The 27,036-nt window shown below is 37.6% G+C and overlaps 1 protein-coding gene across 4 annotated transcripts in view; it reads right to left on the bottom strand.

Annotated features, from left to right (window-relative positions):
- The window catches only part of tub (TUB bipartite transcription factor), a 52,402-nt gene that overhangs the window by 12,804 nt on the left and 12,562 nt on the right, over positions 1 to 27,036 (bottom strand). The window contains exons 1-6 of one of the 4 annotated variants that reach the window (XM_004067016.5): positions 22,539 to 22,963; positions 11,963 to 12,014; positions 8,288 to 8,450; positions 5,977 to 6,114; positions 4,398 to 4,550; positions 1,728 to 1,849 (exon numbers count right to left, since the gene is read on the bottom strand). In XM_004067016.5, coding sequence (XP_004067064.1) covers positions 1,728 to 1,849; positions 4,398 to 4,550; positions 5,977 to 6,114; positions 8,288 to 8,450; positions 11,963 to 12,014; positions 22,539 to 22,576 — 666 coding nt within the window. In that variant the 5' untranslated portion in view covers positions 22,577 to 22,963. Of the gene's footprint in view, positions 1 to 1,727; positions 1,850 to 4,397; positions 4,554 to 5,976; positions 6,115 to 8,287; positions 8,451 to 11,962; positions 12,015 to 22,538; positions 22,964 to 27,036 lie in introns of those variants that run through there. The other 3 variants (XM_011489399.4, XM_011489389.4, XM_023953448.2) reach the window with 3 other exon arrangements.

Genomic DNA, 27,036 nt, shown 5'->3' with positions numbered 1-27,036 from the left:
AAGGCTGGCGAAATCGTCAGCCAAAGACGAAACAGGCTGAAGCCCAGCACAGTGGAGAAAATTCTGTTTTTAAATAAAAATCTATAACATGTATCCCACCCAGTCATGTTAGACCCTGGTTCACAATCACTCATTCTCACTTTATACATGGCATTCACAATGTAACACAAGCACTTCTCACAAATATTCAAACATTGTCTTTGTTTTATTTCCACACTGAAGTGTTACAAGGGCAAGGAACTTAGTGGAGTAGATGATATATGTCCTGTCTGCCACCAGATGCCGCTGTTCTGTGTGGTTTCGAAGCCCCAAATGCTTCATTCATTTTTCTGGCACATTTACACGAAGCCCCATGAGAGCTTCATGGGGCTTCGATTCCCATCCCTAACAAAAACTTACTTGGCGTGGCATGAAACATGGACGAGGCAAGAAACAGGAACATGGACTAGACAGGCCAGGATGACATGAACACCATAACAGAGCTAATGGACCAGCACAGGAGGAAGGCAGAGACAAGACTTAAATACAGACAGGGCAGACGAGACACAGGTGAACACGATCAGGGCAGATGGGGACCAAAGGAAGTAAAACTCAATAAACAAGACAAGACAGGAAACCTTTCAAAATAAAACAGGAAACAGAACCAAACAAGACAGAACAAGAACTAAAACGAAAAACAAGACACAACAAACTCAAACCATGACAACTATAGCATTAAATGTGGTCAACTGTTCTCCTTAATTAAAAGGTTTTCACATTTTGTACTTTTTGTTACTGTGTTTGGCATCGTATCTTTAAAAAACAGTTAATGCAAGTCAACTTCTTGTGCAGGGGATTGTTATGTCTTGGCTTGATTGATGTATGGCTGTCCTTCTAGGACTACCAGACTGCATACTCAAGCTTCTGCAGATTAAAATCCCTGACACTTGCCTACAGAATGGTAACCTCCACAGCTCTTCTGTACTTGAACGCCTGGTCCAGGTGTATTTGCCTGAATCCACACAATCTTCTGTAAATAAGTGATGTTTGGTAGTTCCGTAACAGAATACCAAAAGAGTAGAAGTTAAACTTTTTCAGCTCTCTGTTGTTATTGTGCAATGTTCTTGGCACATTCAATGGTAAATGCAGTATACTTATATAGCACTCTACTACCTTCTTAGAAGGCCCAAAGTGCTTTGCAGTCACAGTCCACTTCACTCCACACACATTCACACAGTGATGGCATCTCTGCTGCTAAACACTGGGCCCAATCTTTAAACCATCAGGAGCAAAATACAAAGCCTTGTTTATAATTCATAAATTCAATACGTAAGAACTTCAGAAAATAATTGTTTGTTTACATACATTTGACAGTATAATGGGATGACTCCTACACGAGCCTTCCCACAATGCTCTGCACATCAAGTGCAGGTGAGTCAGATCCATCCTGGATCCAAAGAAAGTTTATTTCTCCCACACTTCAAGAGTTACATCAGGTAAATGCTTTCAAAGCTCATTGCTAAATTTGCTGCAACATGTTCAGTGCTCTGAGAAAACATTTTGAGTTACATAAATACCAAGAAAGATCACTGTTATGTATTTAAACTATAAATGTTCACTGCTGAACTTTTTGGGACTGTGGAGCGTGGAGACAAAATAAATTTAGCTTATGGCACTTGTTGGCTTTTGGGTACCAGGACAGAAAGGCGTGCAGAGAGCACGGATGTGAGCCGTGAAGCTCATTTTACCTTGCATGACTTCTTGCTGGTAGCAGAACCTGGCCTTGTGTTGCTGTTGAGCTGTGAAGAGCTGGAGCTAATTTCATCCTCATCGTCCTCTTCTTCATCAAAATTCATGCTGCTGGATATACCTAAAAGAAACATTGATATATTTTGAATTCGTTGAGTGAAATGTCCACACTTCTTTGTGTTTTAGGTTGTTTAAAACATGTCAAATAAAAACAAGTCAGCATCCCGGAAGGATTACATGTGCCAAATGTAATTTTTAAAATAGTTTTAAGCCATTTTTCTCCAACGTTATAAAAAGAAAATGTGTTTTTCTGAAAGAGAAACTATTATAGTTTTGTTCCACACTGCTGCCGGAATAATCTGTTTTACTGGATGAAGCTTAAACTTAGTGATTGTTTGCCAGCAATTGATGCAAATACTAAACAAACACATGATTACATGTCTAAATCCAAGAGATGTCCGGCTAGTTACCTGGAAATGCTGTGACTAACTGTGCAATTCTACAACTGACCCATATTCCAAATATTATTCTGTTATCTGATCATTATATCAAAGGTTTATAAGGTTTTCTGTTGGCCTGTTATTGCATCATTTTCATAATGAGGCCCTTGGAGAGGAGATCAAGATGGTTAAGAGGGTTAAAACCAAAAAAACGCGACACAAAGCACAAAAGATATCAAAAAAGGGACATGTAACAGGGGATAAACTATCCTCTGGAATTAATGTGTCAGATTTGTTCTAGTTAGTTATACAGATGTAATAAAACTGTTGATTTGGTGATTTCACTGTTTACTGTTGAGTTCATGTTTGTGAAAAATGACCATTACATCTAGTCAGAGGATGAGAACTTTATTAAGCAGAGATTACATTCTAAAGAAATTTGAGAAGAAATCTTTATTTCATCTTTAAGAATTTGGTTTCTCTAAAGTTTTGATGACCTTACAAAAGGACCCAGATGCTTCTTTGTCCAAATTCAAACAACTGTTTAAAACAAAGTGACATTTTGTTACTTCTCCTTCTAAGTCTGTTTTAATTAAAGATTACATCTTGGTGGTGTGTGGAAAAAAAGACACACCTTCGTCTCACACTTTCCACTGATCAGGTTTTAGCTGGGCAAAAAAAAAAAAAATAAGAAACAAAAATAAGCCTGAGACAAAAGACTGCCAAGTCAAATTCATACAGTACCAACAGTCAATATTATAAAAGAGGAAATGCATTTCTTAGTTATTCTGATATATTCAATCTTAAATCTGGACATAAAAATAATAATTTTAAGCCAAATTATTGAATAAAATTATTAAATATCTCTAATATTAATCACAAAGATAATTATAAAAAAAACAGTTGGCACAAAAAAATGATTTAAATTGATCAAAGGTGATATTTCAAAATAAAATTGATAAATTAAAAAAACTGTCTGAAAACCAGTTTTATGGCCGAGGAAAACAGAATAAATCATTTGACGCAAAGTCAAGCCATGGATCTGTTGAATAGATGTTGCATTTTCTAAGTGAAAAACAAGAGAACAATACATATCATTTTTTAAAGAAAGCCCTATTTTTGTCTAAACTTAGGCCGAATTCAAATTCTTCCCCTCCCCTCTGGCTGCTCCCTATCCCTCCAATCATAGGGGCTTTTGGAGGGATCGAGTGTCCAAAATTGTTTTTTGTTTTTGTTTTAGCATGACTTTTTAAAGTTATAAAACTGATGTTGTCAGTCATGCATGTCATGCATTCCGAGTACTGGAAGCCACACGGCAACTTGGCGACTTATGATGATGTCATCGAGTGGGAGTGACGTCTGAATTAAAAGACACTATTTTTCTACAATTCTCCATTTGGAGGGCTACATGCAGGGCTAGGGAGAAGCCGTAGGGAAAGAATTTGGTTTCGGCCTTACTCTTTTATGGCAAAGGTAAAAACACACCTGAACCATCAAATTCTTCAAGAATTTTGTGAGTGGTCTCTGCAGTATTTCCCAACAGAAATAAAAAGGTTACAACGTTTTAATCTCCTGCTGTAAAGCAGAGCAGAAAACCGAAGTATCCAAAACTGTTTTAGCTTAAGTATTTTTTAATAATGCTGCACTGATCACTGTGTGAAACTCCATGATTGTTCTTTCTTCTACTTATTGTCTAAAAGACCTGGGATGTTTGTTGCAAAGCCTATCTAATCTCATCTTTTTGTTATCTTGCAGAAAAGAGCTCTGATCATGACAGGCAACAGTCAATACTGATATCCAGGCCATTCATTATTTAGTTATAGCTGCTGAGGGGTGCAGAATGATCAGACTTTATTATTTTTACAACTGAAGTATAAAAAAGACCATTTAGAAAATAATATTCATGTGCTTTTTAATGTCAGCTACTACCAACGTGGAAAACTGAGATTTAAGAAAAAATACATTTAGGACCATCATAGAGTTGAACAGCACAATAAGAAAACCTAGGAACACTTTTAAAAAAGAAACTAGAAAATGTCATCAAATACTGCGTTTAAAGCCCTTTCAATCTGTAATCGGATATAAGATTGGAAAATAAATCTTTTTCTAAATAAATCCCTTTTATTTTGTTTTGTAACTAAAATACTGAAGCAATCAACTGGTGCAGGCGTTCATGTTTGACCTCACATTTTTGCTGAGACATTTTGCCTTCTCAGTTTTGGTCAGTACCTTTTTTCAACATGGTGACACGCAGATCCTGTTTGCTCTGCGACTGTGTGCAGCTCATGACAGGCTCCATCTCCCCCTCCTCTGTGGTTGAGTGGCCCGCTGTCAGGATGTGGATCTGGCCGTCGTCTTGCACCACAGCTGGTCCGTCGAGCGCTGCTGAGTCATTATTTCATGAGAACAAACTGTCAGAATCACTTTTAATATTTAATATGTTTTGTTCTTACAATAATTATAAAAGAATATGATTTTGAACATTTTTGTTTAAAAACCCTTGGGAAATAAGTACAACAAGTACTACAGTAAGGAGCCAAGTTTTCTTTGTTATTCTTAAGCTCTTGCAGTTGAAACTTTCTGTTTCGTTACAGTTTTGTTTTATTTCATTGAAAAAAAAAAGATAGAAACAGCACCTTTCTAAATAACAACATTGATATATGTTTTAACATTGTGACCCAAATGTTTTGAAATATGACGAAGCACATCATGAGATGATTTGAAATTCTGTTATAAAGTGAACAAGTGTTTTATCTAGACTTTTATTTTTTTATTTCATCTTTATCTTTTATAATTCTTCAAATTTACCCATAAAAATAAGCCTTCACCAGCTTGAAATATCAGCAAAACTGATCATTTATTAAAGGGTCCACTGTGCAAAATAAACTTTTTGAGCTTTTAAATGTATTATAATGTTCATTCACCGCTTAAAAACAACCCGAAAAGGCCGTCTCTTTCTTGGCTCCTCTGTCTTTGTGAGGGGTGGGGTATGTGGGGGCTGGGGATCAGCCCTTCGGGTGATGGGGTCCTTGGGCTGGAGAGACTTGGGCTCAACGCTGTGGGGGGGGGTTCCTGCACCCGACCTACCCTTCCTCATACGACCACTTAAAGGGATGGTGCCCCGGGCAATTGCCCGTAGTGCCTAAAACCGCTCCTGCAGTTACATCCAAACAAACCCCCTACCAAGGGTCCTACATGTCTGAGGTGCAATTAAAACCAAAGAGGGGAGGGGCTCAGATCCATGTGTCAACCATGGGAGGGGGACCACTGCTAAGTAGCTCCTCCCCCTCAGATGCATCGCAGGCTGGACCCCCCATAACTCATGGGGGGGTCAGGGACAGCGGTGGGGGCTGTTATCAATTATTTAAAAATATTACTTAGATATATAGAAATATTAATAAGAAATATTCCATTCTTTTTTATTATATATTTCCATGCATTTTTCCAGAACATAAGCAGACAAACATTTCAGGTATTAGCCAATCTAAATTATGTAATTATTTGGCTTTTAAATTATACAAATGACTTTAATGAAAAAGTGTATATAATAGGTAAAGGTTTATGACAATTTAGATGATTGCAGAGCTGTTACCTTGAAGCTGAGATCATGTCTAAACGTGTATGGTTGAAAAAATTGTGAATAAATTGTCAAAAGTTTCCAGCCAGATGAAGGTCAGGACATCTTATTTATCAGCGTTTAAATGGTTTAAAGGGTTTACTTTTTTTATTGCTTTTGTGAATAAACATGTATTTGCTTTTCACATTAAAGGATGAACCACTTGTTTTAGTGGCTGCGGGGCGGGCTGACCTTTGCTTCTGCCCTTCCTCTCCTTCTTGTCACTCCCCGTCTGTGGAGTGGAGCTGGCCGACGCTCTGCCCTTTTTGGCTGAACGGGGCAGCTGTGTCTCTGAAATCACCTTCACCTCCTCTCGATCGGCTTCTTGCACTAAACACAGAGATGGATTTGAGCATCAGCACATAGAAAAAAAGAGACAAACAGACCATTGGATAGAGCTGAACTAATAAAATTTAAATCTGGATTAATGGCATTGATGACTATTTAAATGTATTTTATTGCAAGATTTTAATTTGAAAAGGAGTTTGTTTTAAAAATGAGATTTGATAATATTGTTTTCTTTACCTACAATCAAGACGTAGCAGCCATTATCTGAGCAGCAAGATGTTGACATTTAAGAAAATGTGATTGTTTATTTAATTACTAAAACTAAGAAATGTTTTTTTTTCTTATTACAGGAAAACAGCCCACTTTCAACGATAGCCAAAACAATCCATGAAATCAAATCACAGCTAGGATCTTTTTTTAATCTGTCCGTGTTTTAATAAGATTACAGATAAAATACATGTGACTGAGGCGCACACAAATCGGTGAGACTGTTTTCTCTCCGTACTAGAGCAACTTTAACAACATTAGTGAGAGTAAAATCTCCCTCTTTATGAAAGCCATGACGGTCCAGCAGTCTTCTGCTATAAAAACAAAGTTATAGCCTGGCTAAATAATGTATAAATATGCAAATTATTTGTCTTTTGGCAAAGGCTTCCACATTGATTACAGTTTCATATATCACTTCTTTTTTATCCCAAATTAGCCAAACAAATGTCTGTCATTAAAACAGACTGGTGTTGTTGTTTAACACTGAATATTTGAATATACAGTCAAATGGTGTTAAAATCCGGTTTTCCATAAATGCAATTTTGGAGCCTCATTGACTGCATGACTTTTTCAATAAAAACGAATAAAAGCCTTTGGTTTTTCAGATAAAAGACATTGCTTCATGTTATTACCACATTAAAGTGCCCGGCCCTGGTTTTTCTACAGACTGCAGTTTTCCCTGCTTGGGGACTTTTAAACATTCTCTGAAAAACCATCTGGTGACGACTCTGACTCTGACGGAAGACGTCAGGTATGTGAAAAAAACACAACCGTGTCTGATAATAGAAGAAGCAAGAAGTCAGTTAATAATACAGACACTATGAATTTTATTGAACTAATTATCTTAAAACATTTTAAACAAACAAGTTCACCTGAAACTGCAGATGTTAGATCTTTGCAGACGGAGAATATTCTTCTCCTTGAGATAAACACAAACCTTATTGGTTTTAAACCCAGAAAAAACTCTCAAAGCAAAAAATCTGATGATTTTTTAAAACCTTTTGAATCTAAACCATCTCTGTGTGGATTTTATCAGTGCTGGTAGATATTAGAGTTACAGTGGGAATTCTTTGCTCCTGTTTTACAGTTTTATCAGCGAAAATAGGATGAGTAGACCATCTAATCAAGTGATATCCTGTTGTCCCAGCTTTGATTAGTTTGGCCCTCAAACCCTGTTCAGCATTACCAAATTAGGATTATTAATCCCTTCAGATTGATGGTTTTCTAGGTGGTTTGTTTCATGCAGAGACTCTTTCTGAATTCCTGAACCCTATTTTCTGTGCTTTTGTCCCCCTATGGTTTAAAGCCGTGAGCTAACATTCATTAAAAAGCTTTTCAAACATGATTTTTCAAGGCTGTTTTTAGTCAGATACATTTATTGATGTAATCAGTTTGCAGAATTACATAAATATGACAGATGTGTATCATCTATATGACACAATGAAGCTTTTCTTCAAATGATCTTTCCATGTTTTTCATATTTTCAAGGGGTTATTCTGCTGCTTTATTCTATTCAGATTCAATTCAGTTTTATTTATACAGCCCTATATTACAACATAGTTGCCTCAACGGGATTCACTACTAAAATCAGTTATAAAATACAATAGCTGATTGCTAAACTAACCAAACAGGCTAAAATAAACTGGGAATCCTTGCCATAAGACCCTCCTCGATGAACAGATCTGACCTTTTTTTCTCTGAATTTGAGTTGAGCTTTGAAGTGATACCCTTACATATTTAGAATAATGTGCAGCTCAGAGTACTTGGTGAAAACAAACATTATGCAGGAGTGAAATCTCTCCTGGCCCACAAGCAAATGTGCTCTGTAAATAAGACAGTGGGATCAAACAAGCAGTCTGGCATCTTCCTTTGCTTAATCGATTTGTTTACCGACCCATTTAAGCTCTCTGAATTGTCGACGCCCCAAAGGGCAGCAGGTCTTCCTTACCCTGGTAAATGGTGCTGCTGTTGCTGCTGAGGTAGGATTCCACCAGCGGCGCCTGTTCCTCGCTCTGTTTGGTGCGGCGAGCTCGGGACCGACCGTCCACGTTGGACTGGACCATCAGAGGCTCTTGTCTTTTCTTCTTTTGCTTCTGCTCCAACAGCATCCGCTGAGGTTTACAGAACGTGCACAGACAGTTTCAGCAAATGGAAGATCCTTGATCAGAAATAAAAATACATCTGTTTCCTTTAATTGCTTTTGATTGATATTCCTCTATTTTGATCTTTCATTTTATTGCCATTTGTTGCACTTCACTTTAATCAAGAGTCCAACTAAACATGATTGGAAATAGTTTGTCTTTTGCACCTATTTAAGATATGAAAGGCTACAATTTAAATACATGTTTTTTTGTTTTGTTTTTTTGTGAAAAGGCAGCAGAATTAGAGCAATATTCCAGCAGCTTGAGCTGCAGAAAATGTTCAGGGACAACTCTTCAGAACAAGATGTCGCTTTGGTCTCTTTAGTACATTATTTACCCACCTAAAATCACAATTAAATCATTTTACAAGCAACGTGCTAAACTCTTCAGAACATTTTGCTTTTCAGTGTCTCAAAGAAAGTTTGAAAAAAGAAAGAGCCTGTCCAACTTAATCCTCATTTTATCCTCAAATATTACTCACACATTTCACCCTTTGGGTCAATTTGACCCCAGGGATATTTGCCTTCAGAAAATGATTTGCATAAAATTGTTAACCAAGTTTTTTGTGTCAGGCACATTGTTTATTTGTTGAATACATAAATATCCCCTTGATAATGAAACAGATCAGTGGGTTGACCTGTTCTCTAGCGCCACCATAAGGCCAAACTTTTAAATAAGAACAAATGTATCTTGAAAAGTTTTCGTACAAATCTTCTCAAATTTACTGACAATGTTAATGACCACAAGAATTTGAACCCTATTGGTTTTGGTGATTATATGACCTTTGCTGTATTGCCACCATCAGGTTAAACTTTCAGTTTTAGAGTTAGTGGATCTTAAAAAAAATTCAGCCAAATCTTTTCTAATTTGGGGTGCAGATTCATGGCTCTCACAAAATAAAGCATATTGGCTGATTTTAGTACCCCCTTTCCTTTTATGAACATATTTATTTACTTATTTTTATCTCTTTTTTTGTGACATATTTGTGGTTAATCACTATAAAGTCTCACTCACTCCGCTTTTTTTGTTATCCCGGCTTGGGACTGGCAGTGGCGAGTATTTTTTCCCCTTTTCCTTATTTTTTTATGTTTTTGTGTGAAACAGAAAATCATAATAAGATCATAAGTCAGATAGTCAGAACATGGAAGTTCTTTATGCCCAGAGTCGAGCTTTTAGTCTGCACTACTGCACACAGGATGTGCAGAGAGTTTGTGCATGCTCCTTGCAGACATATTTCTTGCTAAGAGTGTGTCCCATCAGACACACCATCAGCCATGTTGAAGACAAAGTCATTATTTGAGCTCTTCATTTGAGAGATGAGATGTGATGATATGAAATAAAACTTTATATATCCCTCGATGGGGAAATTCTGTTGTCTGCAGCAGCAGCAAAGTAAAGTGACCTTCAAGTGTTACATAAAATATATAACCATCAATTGAAAATATTTTACTTGAGATGATAATTTTAGAGATGATAATGTGTAGTTGGAAAGACTTGGATGTGATCAACTCACAAGCCTACATCGGTGTCCTCATTTTGGCAGGATTTCACACCTCACGATGAAAAATATCAAAGTTCTCGTGGGAATAGTTGTTTTCCCCACCCCCCTGTTATGTATCAACTCAAAAGTATCAACTCTGCACCTGCAGGTGTGGGGATGCTAGGTCACACACACAGACAGACAAGTTTTACACAGTTAAAACAGCCTGGGTCAAATTGACCCCTGAGGAAACACCAATGTATGCAATATGTGTTTAGCACATTTAAAATAATATCATCATGATAATTTTATGCTTAATCAGTTGTCTCCATCAAATTAGGAAAAGTCATGAAATATGAAGTAAAAATAGAAAGGTTAACTGTTATTTTTTTAATGACAAACATTGAAATGGGGTCAAATTGACCCCAAAGATAATAGGATGATTAAAAGGAATATATCGTTCATGGAACTATACACTGAAATGATGGAAAATGACTTTGACCAAGGAAACTACATAAATGAGGCAGAATCATCCTTTTTTCTGTTAAAAAGAATACAAATGTATTTCATCTTTTTTCTTTTTGGAGGTATAATTTGAAATTATATGCGTTTATATTTTACATTTTTGATTTAAAAATCATCAGATGCAATGAGGTTTAGAATCTGGCTGATGGATGAATGGAATGTAAGTAAAAGAAAGTTCTCTAAGAATGATTTCTACTCTCTTTTGATCTTTGATTGTCCTTATCTGTCTTTTAATCAGTTTGTCTTGTTTCAAAATGAACAAAAAAGCCTCTTCACAGCTGACAACTTCAGGAGGAAACATTTGCATGAAAATCCACACACTTCCAGCAAATGTTCCTTCTTGGATCAATAAAGCTCATGAATTTTTAATTTGCATTCTGCATGTCATCTTAAGGTGTATTGAGAAGTATTTCCCATCAAAGGCCAGAATTTCTTTGCAGGGATCTTCAGAGAGACAGGAAAGTGGATTGACTGTGACTTTAGTTTGAGCAGCAGATCTGACTGAAATGGAAGTTGAACGTTTTCTGGTCGGTTTAGGGAATAAGGCTTAAAGTTTCATGATGCAGTTCCATAACCATATAACCCCCAGGCTAAAAAAAAAAAACACTCCACAGCTTTTATCTGGACATTACTTAATGCAATTCATGTATCCAGAGCGCATCAAATATTGAATGTTGACAATTAGTGGAGATTTCTGGCCGCAGAGCAGAGAAGCCTCTCCGCTAGACGCGAATCACCGCTTCAGAATTTTGAAGGTGTATAGATCAGGAGGGCAACACTCTGCACCAACTCTGGTATAACATCTGTCAAAGACGCAAATAAACTTTGCTTAATTGGGGTTTTTTTGTTAAGAGGAAAAGCTAAAATTATGTTTTTTTTGTTTTGTTTTTTTCCAGATTGAGTTCTGGATCCAAAGCATGTTTTACTAAACCACAAGATAATATTTTTCAAAAATTAAATGACATTACCATCTATGTTCTCCCTAAATAAACAGATGTTAGGACTGTTTTTACATCAGGACTCCACTTTGACTCAGGAATAGCGAATGACAGCAGACAGAGTTGTTGCTATGCCAAGGACAGGGTTGAAAATGGCTGCCTCAGAGCTTTTGTTTTGTCAGGTTGCAGTGTTGTCGACGACTAATGTTGATGTCAGCCAGCAGAGGGAAGCTGTCACAAACTTGTTAAAGGGATCCTGAACCTCCAACGTCTGATTTTTGGCATCAAAAGTATAAATCATTTATCAGCTCTTGCCAGGTGATGTTTTTGCAAAGTAAAGGCGGTTAAAAAAAAGATTTAAAACATTTCTAAAAACAGTTTTTTAAACAATATAATAACAATATATATTTATATAATATGAACAATATAATATATAATATACAAGAATCTGTTTATTTGTGGCAGGTTTGTGGTGATAAAACTGCCCCGGCTGGGATTGATTTTTGCCCCTGTGTTACTCTGTTGCATCAAAGATTTACCTGTCTGTCAAGTTTCTGCTGTCGGAGGTTGGTGCTTTCATCATCCAAAGTGCTGAAAAAGAAAAAGAATGAGGATATGATATTGAAAACATGTCTTAAACATTATGGTAAAATGATGCTTATGACTCTAACATCTCTATATTTGGCTTTTTTAAGATAAAAAAAAAGCAGTCAAAGTAAAATGATATGAAGCGAATAAATACCCAGCTTTTTATTCCTCAGAAAGCATACAAACCATCAAGAGTTTTCTTACAGAAGCACACTGACACTAAAAGATGTTTATATTGTTCGCCAACGCCATAACTGCAAGAAATCTGCAACAAAAGCTCTTATCTTTCGAGAGCTTTGAATTGACACAATGAAATTATTTCTGTTCAGTGTTTGCCTCAAAAGCAAAGACAAAACTCTTAAAATTAGTCTTGAACAAACAGAAAATATGTATAAAGGACAAATTTGTTTGTTTTAGTGTTTTTTTCTTGGCAATGTTGGCAAACATTAATAGTTTAAAGTAGAAGAGAAAGATAGCAGATCAGTGGTGTTACTTAACCTTTATTATGATGTTATTCCACCTAATTTGAACTGCAAATGTACAAAGATTGATTAAAAAAATGGAACCTATAGCTGCATGATGCAAAACATTTATGACAACATGAAATGTGAATTGGTGCATCAAAAAATCAAGTCTTTTGGTGGCATACAAAAGACTTGGTTGCATACAAGACTAGATTTTGTTCCAATATGATGATTCAATGCATCATCTCAGGTATTGCTTTATTTCGGAGATGTAATTCCAAAGAACTGTTGGATTGAATGTTATTTCGTCTTTCAGATGGGAAGCTCTGATGTCTCCTCTGCTAAAGGAGAAAACAAAGAACGTTTCTGGCGAGTTTCTTTCATATTCCTCATTTAAAGGTCCATTTCAAAGGTAAACAGTAAGTTCCAGGTCATTTCACTCAGTGAGGGGCCTTGGTTTTTGAGAGAAAGAGGCATTTGGACTTCTTGTTAATCTGACAATCCCTTCTGAAATATTACTACTTAAAGTTAAAAAAAGAACCTATTATGAAACCAGATGAATTCAAGGGACTTAATTAGTGCTGTGAATTTCGACTTTTAATTAGCACTCTGAAGCTGAAAATGAAGGAGAACATCCATCCTTTACCCCCACAGTGTCCTGCTCAGGGATGTGGGGACTGTGCCAGCTTTTGTCATCAGAGACTTTCACACAGCTAATGCAGATTTACAGCTGTTAGAAGTCAAAAATAAGAGCAGCGGGAAAAAACCTGTGCTGACGCAGTGAGGTCATTTAAACAGAGGGACCAAAAGCAATGTGGCTCGGGCATGGACATTTTGTGCAAAGAGGCGTTATTTTCTTGTGTGTACCCATCAAAACAAAGCTGTAAGTCTTTCGTTTTTTATTTATGTCATCTTTTTTAAGGTAAGGGAGCTTGTCAGCAAAAAGACAAAGCACACAAAAGAGTGAATCTGTCAAATTATTGCCTGAAATGTTTTAATCTTGTTCAACGGGGATCCCCGACTCCCAAGACACGGACCGGTACCAGTCTGTGGGACCGTTGGTACCGGTCTGCAGAGAAAAAAAAACAAAACTGATATTTTTTCTATTTTATTTGCAATCTGATTCTGAAAGAAGTTTTATTTTAGAAATCTACTGGGTTCTCTGATTTTTTAGCTTCCACCTAGACAGTTATGGTTTAAGGAAAAATCTGTATCAACTTTAAATTGTTCCTACACTAAATTTTAAGGACAAATAAAGTTTAAACCAGAAGATAATCCTTTACCTTCAAAGGTTAACGGAAACTGGAAGATGCCCAAAAAAAACAACCTAAAAAATATATATATAAATCAGACCCTGGCTTCAACCTCGTACAGTCCATGAAAATATTGTGTGGCTGTTTCCTGAAAAAAGATTGTGGTCACATTACAAGAAGTAAAAACTAGAGTGAGCAGTACAAAATTCCTGGGGGTACCCATCAATGACGACCTCTCCTGGACCGCCAACAACACATCATTGGCAAAGAAAGGTCAGCAACATCTCTACTTCTTGCGGAAATTAAAAAGATCAGGTGCTTCACAAGTCATCATGACCACATTCTACAGAGGAACCATTGAGCGCTTCCTCTCCAGCTGCATCACTGTGTGGGGTGGTAGCTGCACACACAGCAACAGGAGAGCCCTGCAGCGCATAGTCAACACAGCCAGGAGAATCATTGGAGCACCACTCGCCTCCCTGCAGGACTTAAACATCACCCGCAAAGCACTAACAATAATCAAGGACGCACACCACCCTGCACACGACCTGTTCAGCCTTCTGCCCTCGTGGAGGTACAGGAGCCTCCGCTCCCGCACCGCCAGACTCAGAAACAGCTTCACACACCAGGCCATCAGGATGCTAAACACCCTCTCCCCTCTCCAGCTACCCACCATCCATCTCCCCCCATGACCAGTGCTCAAACGAACACTCCCCCCACCCCCACCCCCGCTGCCTTGAGACATTGCCTAAAGTGCACTCGCACTTTATTGGCAAATACTGTAAATTGTCTTTCTTGTCTTTTCTTTTTATTTATTTATTTTTCTTTTTATTTTTTCTCTTGGACAGGCATGAGAGAGTAAGAAACGGAATTTCGATTCATTGTATGTGATGCACAATAATTGACAATAAAGCTGACTTTGACTTTGAAGTAATACAATAAAATGAACTAGAAGTGTATGATTTTCAAAAATATGGTTTCAAAACATGTTGCAAATGGTTAATTACTGTGTCTTGTTTGGTGAAACAAAACAGTTAAAACTCAGAAAAAGGTTTTACATAACTGCAGAATTTATTATTTTTAGCTTGCATTGTAGATGCAAATGCAGTAATTTATTTCACTCCAACAGTCTCTAGTAAAGAAATACATAATTAACTTTTACAAACACCTCTGTGTTCCCAATATTATAACTATCTGAATGAAACTGATCAACAATTCATCTAATCTCTGATAGATTATCAGTTTATTTGATGAACATCAGATTTAATCACCTAATAGTAGTGATTATTTGCAGAAATGTACTTTGATTTTGACAGTGATACTAGTATCAAAAATAATATATATAGAAGTCTTAATTTTCCTTAACGTATGAGAATATTAGTGACACCATCAAAACAAAAACAAAAAATATGAGAATGAAATTCTAAAAATGATGAGAAAAAAATCTCATAATTTAACGATGGAAAAATCAATGCTTTTATTAAAATAAAAAGAATCCATCCACATTACGTGACGACTAAATCTATCAATGCAGCCATTTATGATGAAGCTTTAGTTTATCATAGGAATCTGTAATGCATTTAGACCTTTTGCAACTATACTGCCTTTGTATTATCTTTATTCTGATGACGCTGTAAACGGCGTGCCCACTGCAAATCCAAGAATCTTCATCTGAAGAGGCCCAGTTGCCTGCAAACTCTTTTCAATGTCCTTATATTAAGAATAAAACAATTTTAACTCTCCAATAGACTTAGTATTTCCTTGTTTTGAAACCAACACTGAAGTAACGGTTTTTAAATCTTATACTGTAACACCATATCGTTGTTTTTTTGTGTTACTGTTTATATTTCTCTTAGTAAGCAGACTTCTGCCTCATGAATATATTGTATCGATCTAATAAATTCTCATACTATAGTTTATACAATTATTACTTTATTAAGGTAAATATTGACTGTTTATTCTTGTACAATTATGACATTTTTCTCATACTTTTACAACTTTATTTTCATAAATGTTTCTATTCGTTCATTTTACAGTGGCCCTGATATTCTGCTGTATTACAGAAATGTTGCTTGCAACTAATTTAACCATGCAGGTGAATAAAACACTATTTATGTCTTAGTTAGCACAGATGATATAGAAAACAAATTTTACCATAAGCATTTGTTAGAAAAGACAACAGACAAAAAAAATTCAAAAATGTTTTGCTTTAGGTCACTTCACAATTGAAAATGGGATTCTTTCCTTGTGCAAATGTGCAAAGCATCAAAGTGATGAAGTAAGGTAAGAATCTAAAAAAGCCTCCTGGATGCTCCGCCTCTCTACTGTCACTCCAGTCTGACATGGGGTGCTCTTGAAAGCTTTGTCACCATTAGAGGATGACTTTGAACAGACTGTGCTGGATGAGAACCACACGCTGTGCTCTGTATTATCACAAGTTAATGAATAGAGGACCCTGCCATTCTGTTAGTGGATCTTCTCTATTCCAGGTTGTTTTGCTTTGAACATTTCTCCACACGCTTCTGTTTGACATCTGCAGCATATTTGATATGTGGTGCAGAGGAAAGCGGCCTGATCACAGGCGGCACTGTACTCCCACATTTAATCACGGACGTATACATTTGACTAAACATCTGTTCTTTGCCTAATATTCACACACGACTGTATTGATCTAAAGGAAATGTGATTGGTTGGAACATCCTCACATTATGTAAAGGTCAGAATGCAATAAATGATTTAATAAAAAAAAATTTCTTCCACATTTCACATCGGTGGTTTCCAAGAATCTCAATTAAATGCATCAAGCTTCGGGAGAATAAAGAAATGAAATGAGTGGGTTTTGCTTTTAGGGTCAGATCTCTAACTGCCGGTAATTCACAGTGGAGAAGCAGAATAGCAGTAAAATCCTGACCAGGAAATGACCTCGCCAGGATTTAAAGCTTGTTGCTGTGAGGTTGGAGTACTATCAACACCACTCCTCATGATCACATTGTGGGTTTTTGCTGTGCTTTCCGAGAGAAATCAAGCCTTAGCACCAAATCATGAATCTGGTTTTAGAGCAATCTGGATCAAAGGGAGCTCAAAATCTTTGAAAACAATTTCTTTCACCCGCTATGTTGAAACCAACAGTTCTTTGAAGTTTAAGCTGCACAATATTCCACTTAAACAAATGCTGAGATCCAACATGACAGATTGTTTTTCTGGATTTAAATGACCTAATTCCACATCCTAATGATTTGCTCTGCTTTCTCCTTTGACCCAAATATGGAGTGAGATGTTTACTGGCAGTTAGAGTCACAGAGGAGCTCACCGTGAATGGCGGGTATATGGCCACGAATACCAATACAACCACAATACAGCGACTGTGCAGTCAGACAAATTTTCCCTAACATTCTTGACCCAGTTTTCGTGTTTACTTCATTATTCTTTGAGTTGGAACCTAAACAACTAGAATAAAGACAGTTAACCCTTGTGCTATCCTAGGCACTTTAACGTTGGGAGTTGGGTCATCTAGACCAGTGTTTTTCAACCTTTTTTGAGCCACGGCACACTTTAACCCTGACAAAAATCCCGCGGCACACCAGCATCCTAGAAAAAAAAAAAAAAACAGCAGAAATTCATGGTCTGTATTGATCGACAGCCCCCCCCCCCTGCGCGCGCAATCTCACGTTGATTTTTGTAATAATTGTGGCAGAAAAAGCAGGAAGTTGCGGCTGTATTTTTCTAAGAGATGAACCACCAGCTAAAGACGAGCTCTAGCTGGTATTTTTGTTAGAACTGAGCGACTTTATCAGCAGAATTAAGAACAAGGAAGTGAAGACTTTAACCACTTCTGATTGGTCAGACTGATGACATGTGATTAAGTCTTCAAGAATGATTGGCGGAGACAGTTAAAGGGGCGGGACTTTTCCTTACACAGTTACAGCTGCAGCTAAATCGCGGTACCGTGATTCTTATCAAAATGTCTTTAATAGAATTAAATAAACACAAAGAAAAAGTAATTTTAAGGTCTTTTATATTCCTAACTCCTCAGTGTTTTATCAGGGCCTGTTTGGATGAACAAAGAGCTGATTTCCTGGAGATGGAAAATGTTTTTAGATCAGTTAATGAGGGCAATTTCTCCACGGCGCACTTGACCATCTCTCACAGCACACTAGTGTGCCGCGGCACACTGGTTGAAAAACACTGATCTAGACCCACAAGACAGTGCGCTGAACCTTCTTTCTTCAATGATTTGTGGTCTTCACTGGTGTCCAAACTGGTGTCCATCCTTAACATGGTAGGGATAACATGTCAGTGCAAGGGTGGGGTCATCTAAGATAGCACAAGGGTTAAAAAAGGATTTTGCTGGTGACAAGTCTAGATTATAACCAGAATCAAACGCAAGAAAGAGGGTGTTGCTCACTGTTTATCGGTTCTTTAGGATGCTTGTTTTGGGGTTTTCTGTTGATCTGGTGTAAAAACCTTAATGTTAATGTTTTAAAAATCGTTTTTTTCTGAGTAAATATTGCGTTTTCTGACTGTACATCCCGGAATTGTGTTTTTTTTTTTCTCCAAATCCAGTGATCCAGTGATCTTAGCGTTTTACTGAAGGGCATGTGTGAGCAAAAAGTGCTAAAAAAGTCAAGAACTAATTATCCATGCGGGCTCTTAGGAAAATCTATGACACTTAAGTGCAAAAACAGCTCCAGTGCAAAACTGAAGAGAGATTTCAAATTAAAACGAAGACATGAACAAGTTGAGTCTGCCTGGTGTTTTTTATTTTATTTTTTTTTTTTTTGTCTGTTTTAGTCTTCCCTGATTCAGAAGCTTTTGATGTAAAATGATCTTTAATGAAATAAGCTGCACTGGTGTGGGAGTGTGTCTGTTTGTGTTCCCTGTAAGTGGAGGATTAAGTCAAATTTTATCCCAGGATAAACAGCCACCGATCAAGCAGAGAGCAATGGCAACAAACCCAATTAAGAACGTATTTGTGGCAGTGTCTTTCCCACAAACAGAGTTAAAACCTGACAGATGCCAGTCTTTCTCTATTACATTGTTAAACGCCGCCTCCCTCCACCCACAACCTCCAGCAGCAGCACTTTATCAGTTTGGCCTTTTCCTGCATCTTTATTCTTGAGGAAAGTCATTGTACTGTTTTTTTGTTTGTTTTTTTCTGATGTGTTGTAGGTCAAAAATGTGGACAGCGCATTATTTGTACTTACTGAAAGCAAACAGAATACTTCCTTCCCACCCGTTTACCAAACATTCAAATTGTTATCCTGCACAAGTTGCAGGATTTTAGTATCAAGTCTTCTTTGCAGTTTTAAAATTACAGGCAAACATACTGGCTTATTGTACCTCCTAGCTCTAAAAGCTTGAAAAATCTCTGGCACCTCTGAAAAAATCTCTGTGGCTGCTAAATTCACAGATTTACTCTGAGATTCAGAGAGAAAACAAGAGCGACAAGCAAGGAAGATGAAAGATGTAGAGGTGGAAGGTATGGAGCCTGCGACCTGACAAGGGTAAAAAAAAAATAAGCAATTTGTTCCTATGAAATAGTAATTCATTACCTTACAATTATTGTGACCTTTTTACACGCCCCGTATTTTCAACCAAAAATAAACTTAAATACTTCCGGCTACATATTTACTGTAAATAAAATAACTGGTTTAAAGCAATAATAACAATGAAATATATTTGGTGGCGAAATTTACATATTTCACAAAACTGCAATGGAAACACTTTTTTTCTAATTAAATGGGTTAAGGGACCAATAACTTTGCACAGGTAGACAGTTTGCATCGACAGTCTCCAACAAGCGCAGAGTTGCCGGAGGGATACGCGTGGACAGGTCACCAGCCTGTTGCAGGGCCCATGGGGCTGGAGCGATCTCGGTGGCTACGCCCATTGGGACCTGAGCGGCTGACTGAACGGCAGACAGAGCCCCACTGTTTGATAGGGATGCAGCCAGCTCGGGCCTCCTAAATCTTCTGAAATTTTCTTATTTTCATCAAGATAATAATCAAAAGATGACCTAGTTTGATTCTTGTTTTTATTTTTTCTCTTTCAAACTAATGTGGGATACAGAGACACAGAAGTAGCGACGAAAGTTGCTGATCTCACGGACCTAGACATGGAGGCCTGATTACCGATGCTTTTGTAAATAAATAAATCCGATCTCTAAACATCTTCTGTGTCTTCCATGTCTTGTAATGACATTTACACAGACAGAAATTTGAATGTATCTACTGTAAATCCAAGTATTGCTCAAATCTGTGTTTTTGAATGAGTTGGTTTGTGTTTATTCGCATAAAGGGTTCAATGGAAACATTATAATTAAACATTTTGCAAAGTGAAATTTGGCACATCTAACAAAGAAGATGAGGAGATTTGCTTAATTTTCCACAAAATAGGGGCATGCCAGAAAAGAGACTGCCTGACAAGTTACTACTTCAGGTCAATGCGAAAACGTCATCTTTTAGGATTTTAAATTCTTCTTCGTTTGAACAAATTATTATTTCAAGGGAAGATTTAAGTATTCCATAGGTATAAATTACTATTGTGAGGGAACAAATTAATATTTTGTGGGAACAATATACTTTTTCTTGGTAATGAAATCCTAGGTTATTTTGAGAAGTGTTTGTTTTGTTTTTGGTTTTTGGTTTTTTCATCTTTTTTCTTTTCTGATTTAAGGTTCTAACAGCTTGTAGGTAGATGTAATGTTTGTATTCAGGGTTGGGGAAATAAGCCTTGGCTTCACCCAACACCTTTTTCGGTTAATTTTGTTCAATGTTTATGTTATGTTTATTTATTTATTATTATTATTATTATTTTTAATGTTTATGTTGACATTGATCAGTGTCAATGTTTATGTTGATGTTTTTAAGTTTGTTTGTTTAACATAACCGAAATAAAGTTTCTCACACCATTTTAGTTCGTGGGAACGATATAATTATTTTTTTTTCCCCATGTCAGGTCACGGGCTCCGTAGAAGGGCTTGCCAGTGTGCAAAAACATGGGGGAAAGATGTTTTATGAGCGTTACACTCCAAAGATTTTTCTTTAATCTGTTATTTTAGGGTATTTTTTTTTTTGCATCCTAATACAGACATGTAGAATTCCGATATGAAGCTTAAAGATCTGTTTTTTTACTTTATGTACCATATTTTTCAGAGTATAAGTTGCACCTTTTTGTATAATTTTAAAATATAAATTTTTAATTTTTATCAGCAGACTCTTCATTTTATCCAAAGAGATGAAGGAAATTCAGATCCTAAATTCATGTTAACATCCTCAAGAAACGAATAAAAAACTGCCCTGGACATTCCTGGCAGCTCCACAACCCGCCCACGTCCTAATCAAACCATATTTCCCTGTATCTCCAACCAGCCGTCTGTCAGCAGATGAAAGGATCACGTTGTTTTTGTTTGAGTGGCCTCACAGTAAGAACCTTTCTGCTTCAAAGCTTTCCGTGTGAGGCGTGCGTGTCCTCCGCATGACATCAGGTCCTCCAACTTCCTCCTTCTACCACCCATCAAATGTACAGCGTTTATCTTCCATTGGGAAACGGCAGCACTTGACTTTTAACCATTAGAAAAGCCGTTAGTGCACACGTTGAGATGGTACAACAGGCACAAATGTATTTCAAATGTATTTAACACCCACTTTCTCACACATGCAGACAAACAAAGCACTTTGTGTCCGTAATCAGAGTAATCTGAATAGTCATCAGACGTGAAGATAATGACACAAACAGAGCTGCAGCAGTGCAGGTCAAAACAGTTCAATTCAGTGTGAAGAGTCCCTGATCATTCCTGTTCAAATAGACAAACACAAATACATTTAATGGGAAAGAAACACAGATTTGATGCAGTAAAAAAAGAAATAAAAACGGAAATTATAAGAAAGGAAATGAAAGTCCTTATAGACAAGTTAACTAATGTCACACTCTCATTCCATAACTGATTTTTATTCTTTTTGGGATTCAAATCCTTTTTATTATTGGAAATTCTGTCTTCTGAAATCTGTCAGCTTTAAAGTCGTCTTCTGCCCGTCACCACACTTCACACATTGTGCTTTATTTTCAGACAATAGCTTCGTTTCTCAGGCGTGCGGTGAAGTCAATGACATATAATGAGACCAACAAGAAAATAAATTTGATGGGCTCTGCACAAATGCTAATTGACCTTGAAGTGGAATATTAAAAGAAAAGGGCTACTATTCTTTTTATTCCTGTTCATTTGAAAATGAAAAACTATATATTATATCACCTTTTGAAAAAAAAATTAAAGCATAAAGAAGTTTTTGTTTTAATTTTACATTTTTTATGATTTTTTTTAAACTAAAAAACTGCTGTGTCTCATTCCAACTTTTAAAAACATTTCTAGACAGATGCCATTGTCTTGAAGTGACTCTTAAATGGGTATCTGCAACCGTATCTTATAGCAACCATGGGCTGGTGGCATCAAAGCAAGCAGGGGAAACCATGGCGATGGGTGTTCAGTTGGGGAAATGGCTGGTACTTTACCAAAGCACGTAATTGACAACTGTGAGCCCAGCGTTGATCTAATTCATACCTTTTTGTGTCTCTTAACTGGCAGGGCTGCATTGGCAGTCTGCTATGACACACATGCATCCAGACATGCACATGCAGCATTCTCAGGGTTTCAAACTTCCCGTCCAAATATGAAATTAACACAATTTCTCCAACAATAGGAATGAACGGCATCCCAATACCACCTAATATCAGTCGGCTCTGAATGCATGCTTATAAGAGAGCTGTATGCATATGCCGCCTGTGCTCTCAGGACGGGGGGGGAGTTACAGTACCTGTAGGGGATCCAGTCGGAGGAGTGCTTGGAGCTCATTTCTATATCAGCTGCTGCCCCACTGAGAGGCTGACGGCCTGGAACAGCACCAGCACAAGAGACTACGGAGTCTGAGGATGGCGATTACAGCCACAGAGCCCACATCGCCTCTTCATCCTCTGCACACCTCCGTGTCTTCTCACGCTCCCCTTGTATATCCTCACACTGTAAGGCAACGGACGACTAGCAGTCTACTCAGACAACCACACACTTCAGTCCTGCACACTGAGCTTGTGAAGCAGCAGTTTTCTTCCCGTCCATGTATAAAGCTCCCAGTCAATGCCTCTCCTCTTCTCCTCTTCAGCCATCCGCCGCCTCTGCTCCTTCTCGGTGCTGGCTTCCTTCCCTCACTCTAACTCTGTCTGAATCTCCCTCAGTGTGTTTCCCTTTAAATCCCCCCTCCTCCTCTTCCTCATTCTCCATCCAAGTCGAGCTCTTTACCTCTTCGGCTAATCTCATTCTTGTTACGTCTCGTGCAGTGTCACCTGCAGCAGCAGCAGGGGCACCCAAACCAGAAGCAACAGAAGATGAAGAGAATGACCTTTGCCTCCCTTCATTGAACCTATTAGGATATTTCAAAACTGCGATGCCCAATTATTCTTCTCTTGCACCCACCCTCTCTGTCTGCACCCTGCATCTGTCTTGCACACCATCCATATTGCACGACGCATGTCAAGCAGGGAATCCGATGTGTTTTCTCTGGGTCATAATTTATTTATTCTTGGCATTAGCATTTAAGCTCACACACTCATGCTAAAAGCCTTTATATCAACACTCTCTAGAAACAGACAAAGGCACTCTGTGATAGTGCCCATCGCTCGGAACCTCTCTCACACATCTGCTTCCGCCCTCCATTCGCCACCCCTCACTGTCAGCGCACAAACACACATTGCTCACTGTGCTCTCTGGGTTATTCAGGAGTCCATCTATAGGCAGTTAAAGCAGGCGGCTTCCTTGTAACTAATCACCCGCGGGTATCACCTGCCACCATCCTGAAAGTGCATTAATAATGGACGACGGTGAAAGCACGTTGTCTGCTTTGGAACAAAATAAAAAGCCCAGACACAGTTTCATCGTTTGTTCTTTTGAACAACAAATATACGTCATGCGCACGTTTGTCCTGTGCTGAATACACTGTAAAGGTTCATTCTCCCAAGGTCAAAGCATCCTCTGTGTCATGCGCCAATCACATCAGACATTCGCCCACATGGTAAAGCTGTAATGCAGCATGCAGGATGGGCCAAAAAAAGCAGGATTTAAAACACCCAAACGTCCTTCCTCAGCCATTTATAGTCTGGCAACAAAGAAATGTGTCATTTGCTGATGTAGTAATGAAAATAAAAAGCATTAAAAGCTTACTGTGTAAAGGAAGCATATGTTTTACATTTAGGGTTCATATTTAAAAAGAAAAAGGTTGTAAAACCCATTGCAGAATTTGTAGCATAATAAGCAAATGTATTACAATTTTTTCCTCACTAAAGGCGTATTTAAAAGCCTTACATTTTTTCAAAAAACTACAGTGCACCTTCTAATCAGGTTTACCCTGTGATACCCTATGATACTTTTCCAACTTCATTCCTATTGGGTTACATATATCCTAAAAAATTAGAATATAGCACAAAAAAATACAACATTTGTTGCCAAAAAAGTAAACTAATAAGGGGATACTTTGATTTAAATAAAGTCACTAAATCTAGATTTAATTTTTTTCTTGAAGTTTTGAAGATGATGGAATAAAAACCCATTGTGTTTTGGGAAAATTAAATTTAAAAAAGAATTATGTTGGGAACTTGGAAACACTCGAAACAACGAATTAACCCAAAACACCTTCAGGATAATTATTCTTTAACAGGTCTCTGCATCCGGGTCAGTAGACTACACAATCATGGGAAAGACTGCTAACTCGACAGAAAGCAGAGGTCAGGCAAACCATTTACAAGGTCAGAAAGCAACAACAGGTCACTGCTAAACAAACTGGTTGTTCACAGAGTGCTGCATCCAAGAATATCAAGGGGAAAATTGAGTGGATGGAAACCCATGAGAAGTGAAAATCATTTAAGAATTTGGGGTAGCATGACATGGCATCAACTGAGGTCGCAGCCACCACACACAGATGAAAACTATAGAGGGGGCTGTAAACTTTTATTTCAAAAAACGTAAATAATTATATTGTTATGCCGATGATCTGCGAGTACATGAGTCCTTCAGTTTGAGAAAAAAGAGCTCACTAAACATTTTAACAGAGTGAATTGATGACATGAAGCAGTGGTTGAGCCAGAATTTTCTGTATTTGAACAAGTCAAAAACAAAGAGAACAGTTTTTGTTGACACCTCTACAGTTGACTCTGCTGTTAGACAAACTGTTTGACAGTGTTGTCGAAATGAGCTTTAATCACTTCCATCTTTTAGCAAAGGCTAAACCTTCCCTGAGCTGCAGTGATCTTGGAAAAGATAATTGTAACTCTTTGTACTTCGGTGTCGCCCAACGATCACTGAACCATCTCCAGTTAGTTCAGAAGGCAGCAGCACAACGGTTAACTGGAACATCCAGATGAGAACACATCACTCCAGTGCTCAGTTCCCTTCACAGGCTCCCTGTTCATTTTAGAATTCAGTTTAAACTTTTACTCTTCATGGTCTTGCCCCAGTTTACTTAACTGAGCTTTTAACTGTCTGCAGCCATTCTAGAGTTTTAAGGTCTGCTAATCAATATTTGCTTGATATGCCCAGGTCACGACAGAAACACTGGGGTGACCGTGCTTTTTCCATTGACCTCAACACCTTTAAACGTCAATTAAAAACTTACCTTTTTAAAAATGCCTTTTAATGCAAAGGAGTCAGTGGCATTTTTTATTTTTGTATTTATTTTTTAGGTATTTCATTGCTGACTGCATTTTGTAATTTTAAGCTATTTTTAATTTTGTTCTTAATTTGCCTTATTTCAAACTTTCTCTGGTCTTCCTTTTATTGTGAAGCACTTAGGTAAAGAAGTTCATTCATTTATTCATTCATTTAGATCCCAAGGTCTCAGAGTGGAGAGACACTGAATCCACACTGCAAGAAGCTTCCAGAGAAATGTTGGTTGACTGTGTTTTCTAAAGTTCATGGTCGATGCGGCCATTTAGAAAGGAGCTTCTAGAGAACATATATAATACTTTTTTAAATTAAATGACAAAAAAAATGGAGGTCTTTCACATGATTCTAAATGTCGTTTATATGCACTTCTTTAACGTATATAAAGTATGTGCTATATTTTGGTTTGTTAGTTTTTGATGTTTGATGCTATTTTTCAATCAGATATGAACTGAGAAAAACACAAACACTACAGACTACTTGTTACAGAGAGGGTCCTCATGGGAAATATAATAGAATTTTTTTTTTTCCTTTTACAAAAACATTTCTCTGATCTAAGATTTGGAAAAAAGCTTGAGTTGATGAAGCACAAACTCTCCAAATCCACTTCAATTTGCTTTAAAAGCCTGCTCTCATGTGGGTGGTCCGCACGTCACATGAAGATGTGACAGACTGCAGGCAGAGCTGCTGTAACTGTCTCTGCTGATGTGGTGCGACATCTAAAGGAAAAAGCACTGCCTAACAATGCTGTATCGCAAGGAGGTACAGGGACATCAGAATGACAAGACGTTGGTGCTCTAGAGTTTCTGAAGAACACAATAGTACATGCTTTTAAAAGATTTTGTTAAATAAATAATTGTTAAGGTGGTGGAGGACCACAAATGCAGGAGACTGGGCTTGGTGACCGAAACTAAAACATTCAATATATAAACTGAAACATGACAAAACCATGGGAGTAACATAAAGATGACAAGACAGATGACCTGACAATAAAAAACTAAAAAACCAGACACTTAAATAGACCGAGGGTGAATAACTAAATAACACCCAGATGTGGATGACCAACCTGAACCTGGTGAGACTGACAAGGAAAACAGATCATGATAAAAACATCACAAAAATCTATGCACAGAATAAAAGAATTTTCAGAGGACAGTGGTCACTAATAATTTAATTTTTTTTAGAAAGTGCGATGAAAGCCGGACATGTAACAAGCCGCTCTCTGGGGAACAGGTGTAAGAACAGCACCCTCTTTAATAATTGATGCTGAGCTGAGGACTTTGAAGTTCGCCTTTGGAACCAGGAGACTTAGAAGTGGGTGGGAGGCAGATTTCTTTCTTCCTTGAACTCATGAACGGCATAAGAGGCTCTGCTTTTTATTTCAGAGCAGATTGAAAAAAAACAAAAAACTGCTGCACTCAAGAGTTTATCCCCCCCCCTACGGAGTAGGGGGCCAGCATTTGCAGAGATCCCAATAATGCCTCTGGCACAGAGTGGACATTGAAAGGGGAAATGGATATCTGTCTTGTGTCTGCTTGTCTTAGCCACAATGAGGGAAAAACAGCCGTGGAGCACACGGGTCTAATAACACAGCAAACTGATGCCCT

The sequence above is a fragment of the Oryzias latipes genome, chromosome 3, assembly GCF_053564925.1.
Source record: "Oryzias latipes strain Hd-rR chromosome 3, Olatipes_Hd-rR_3.1".
Classification (NCBI taxonomy): domain Eukaryota; kingdom Metazoa; phylum Chordata; class Actinopteri; order Beloniformes; family Adrianichthyidae; genus Oryzias; species Oryzias latipes.
This window is presented reverse-complemented; position numbering and strand designations above follow the sequence as displayed.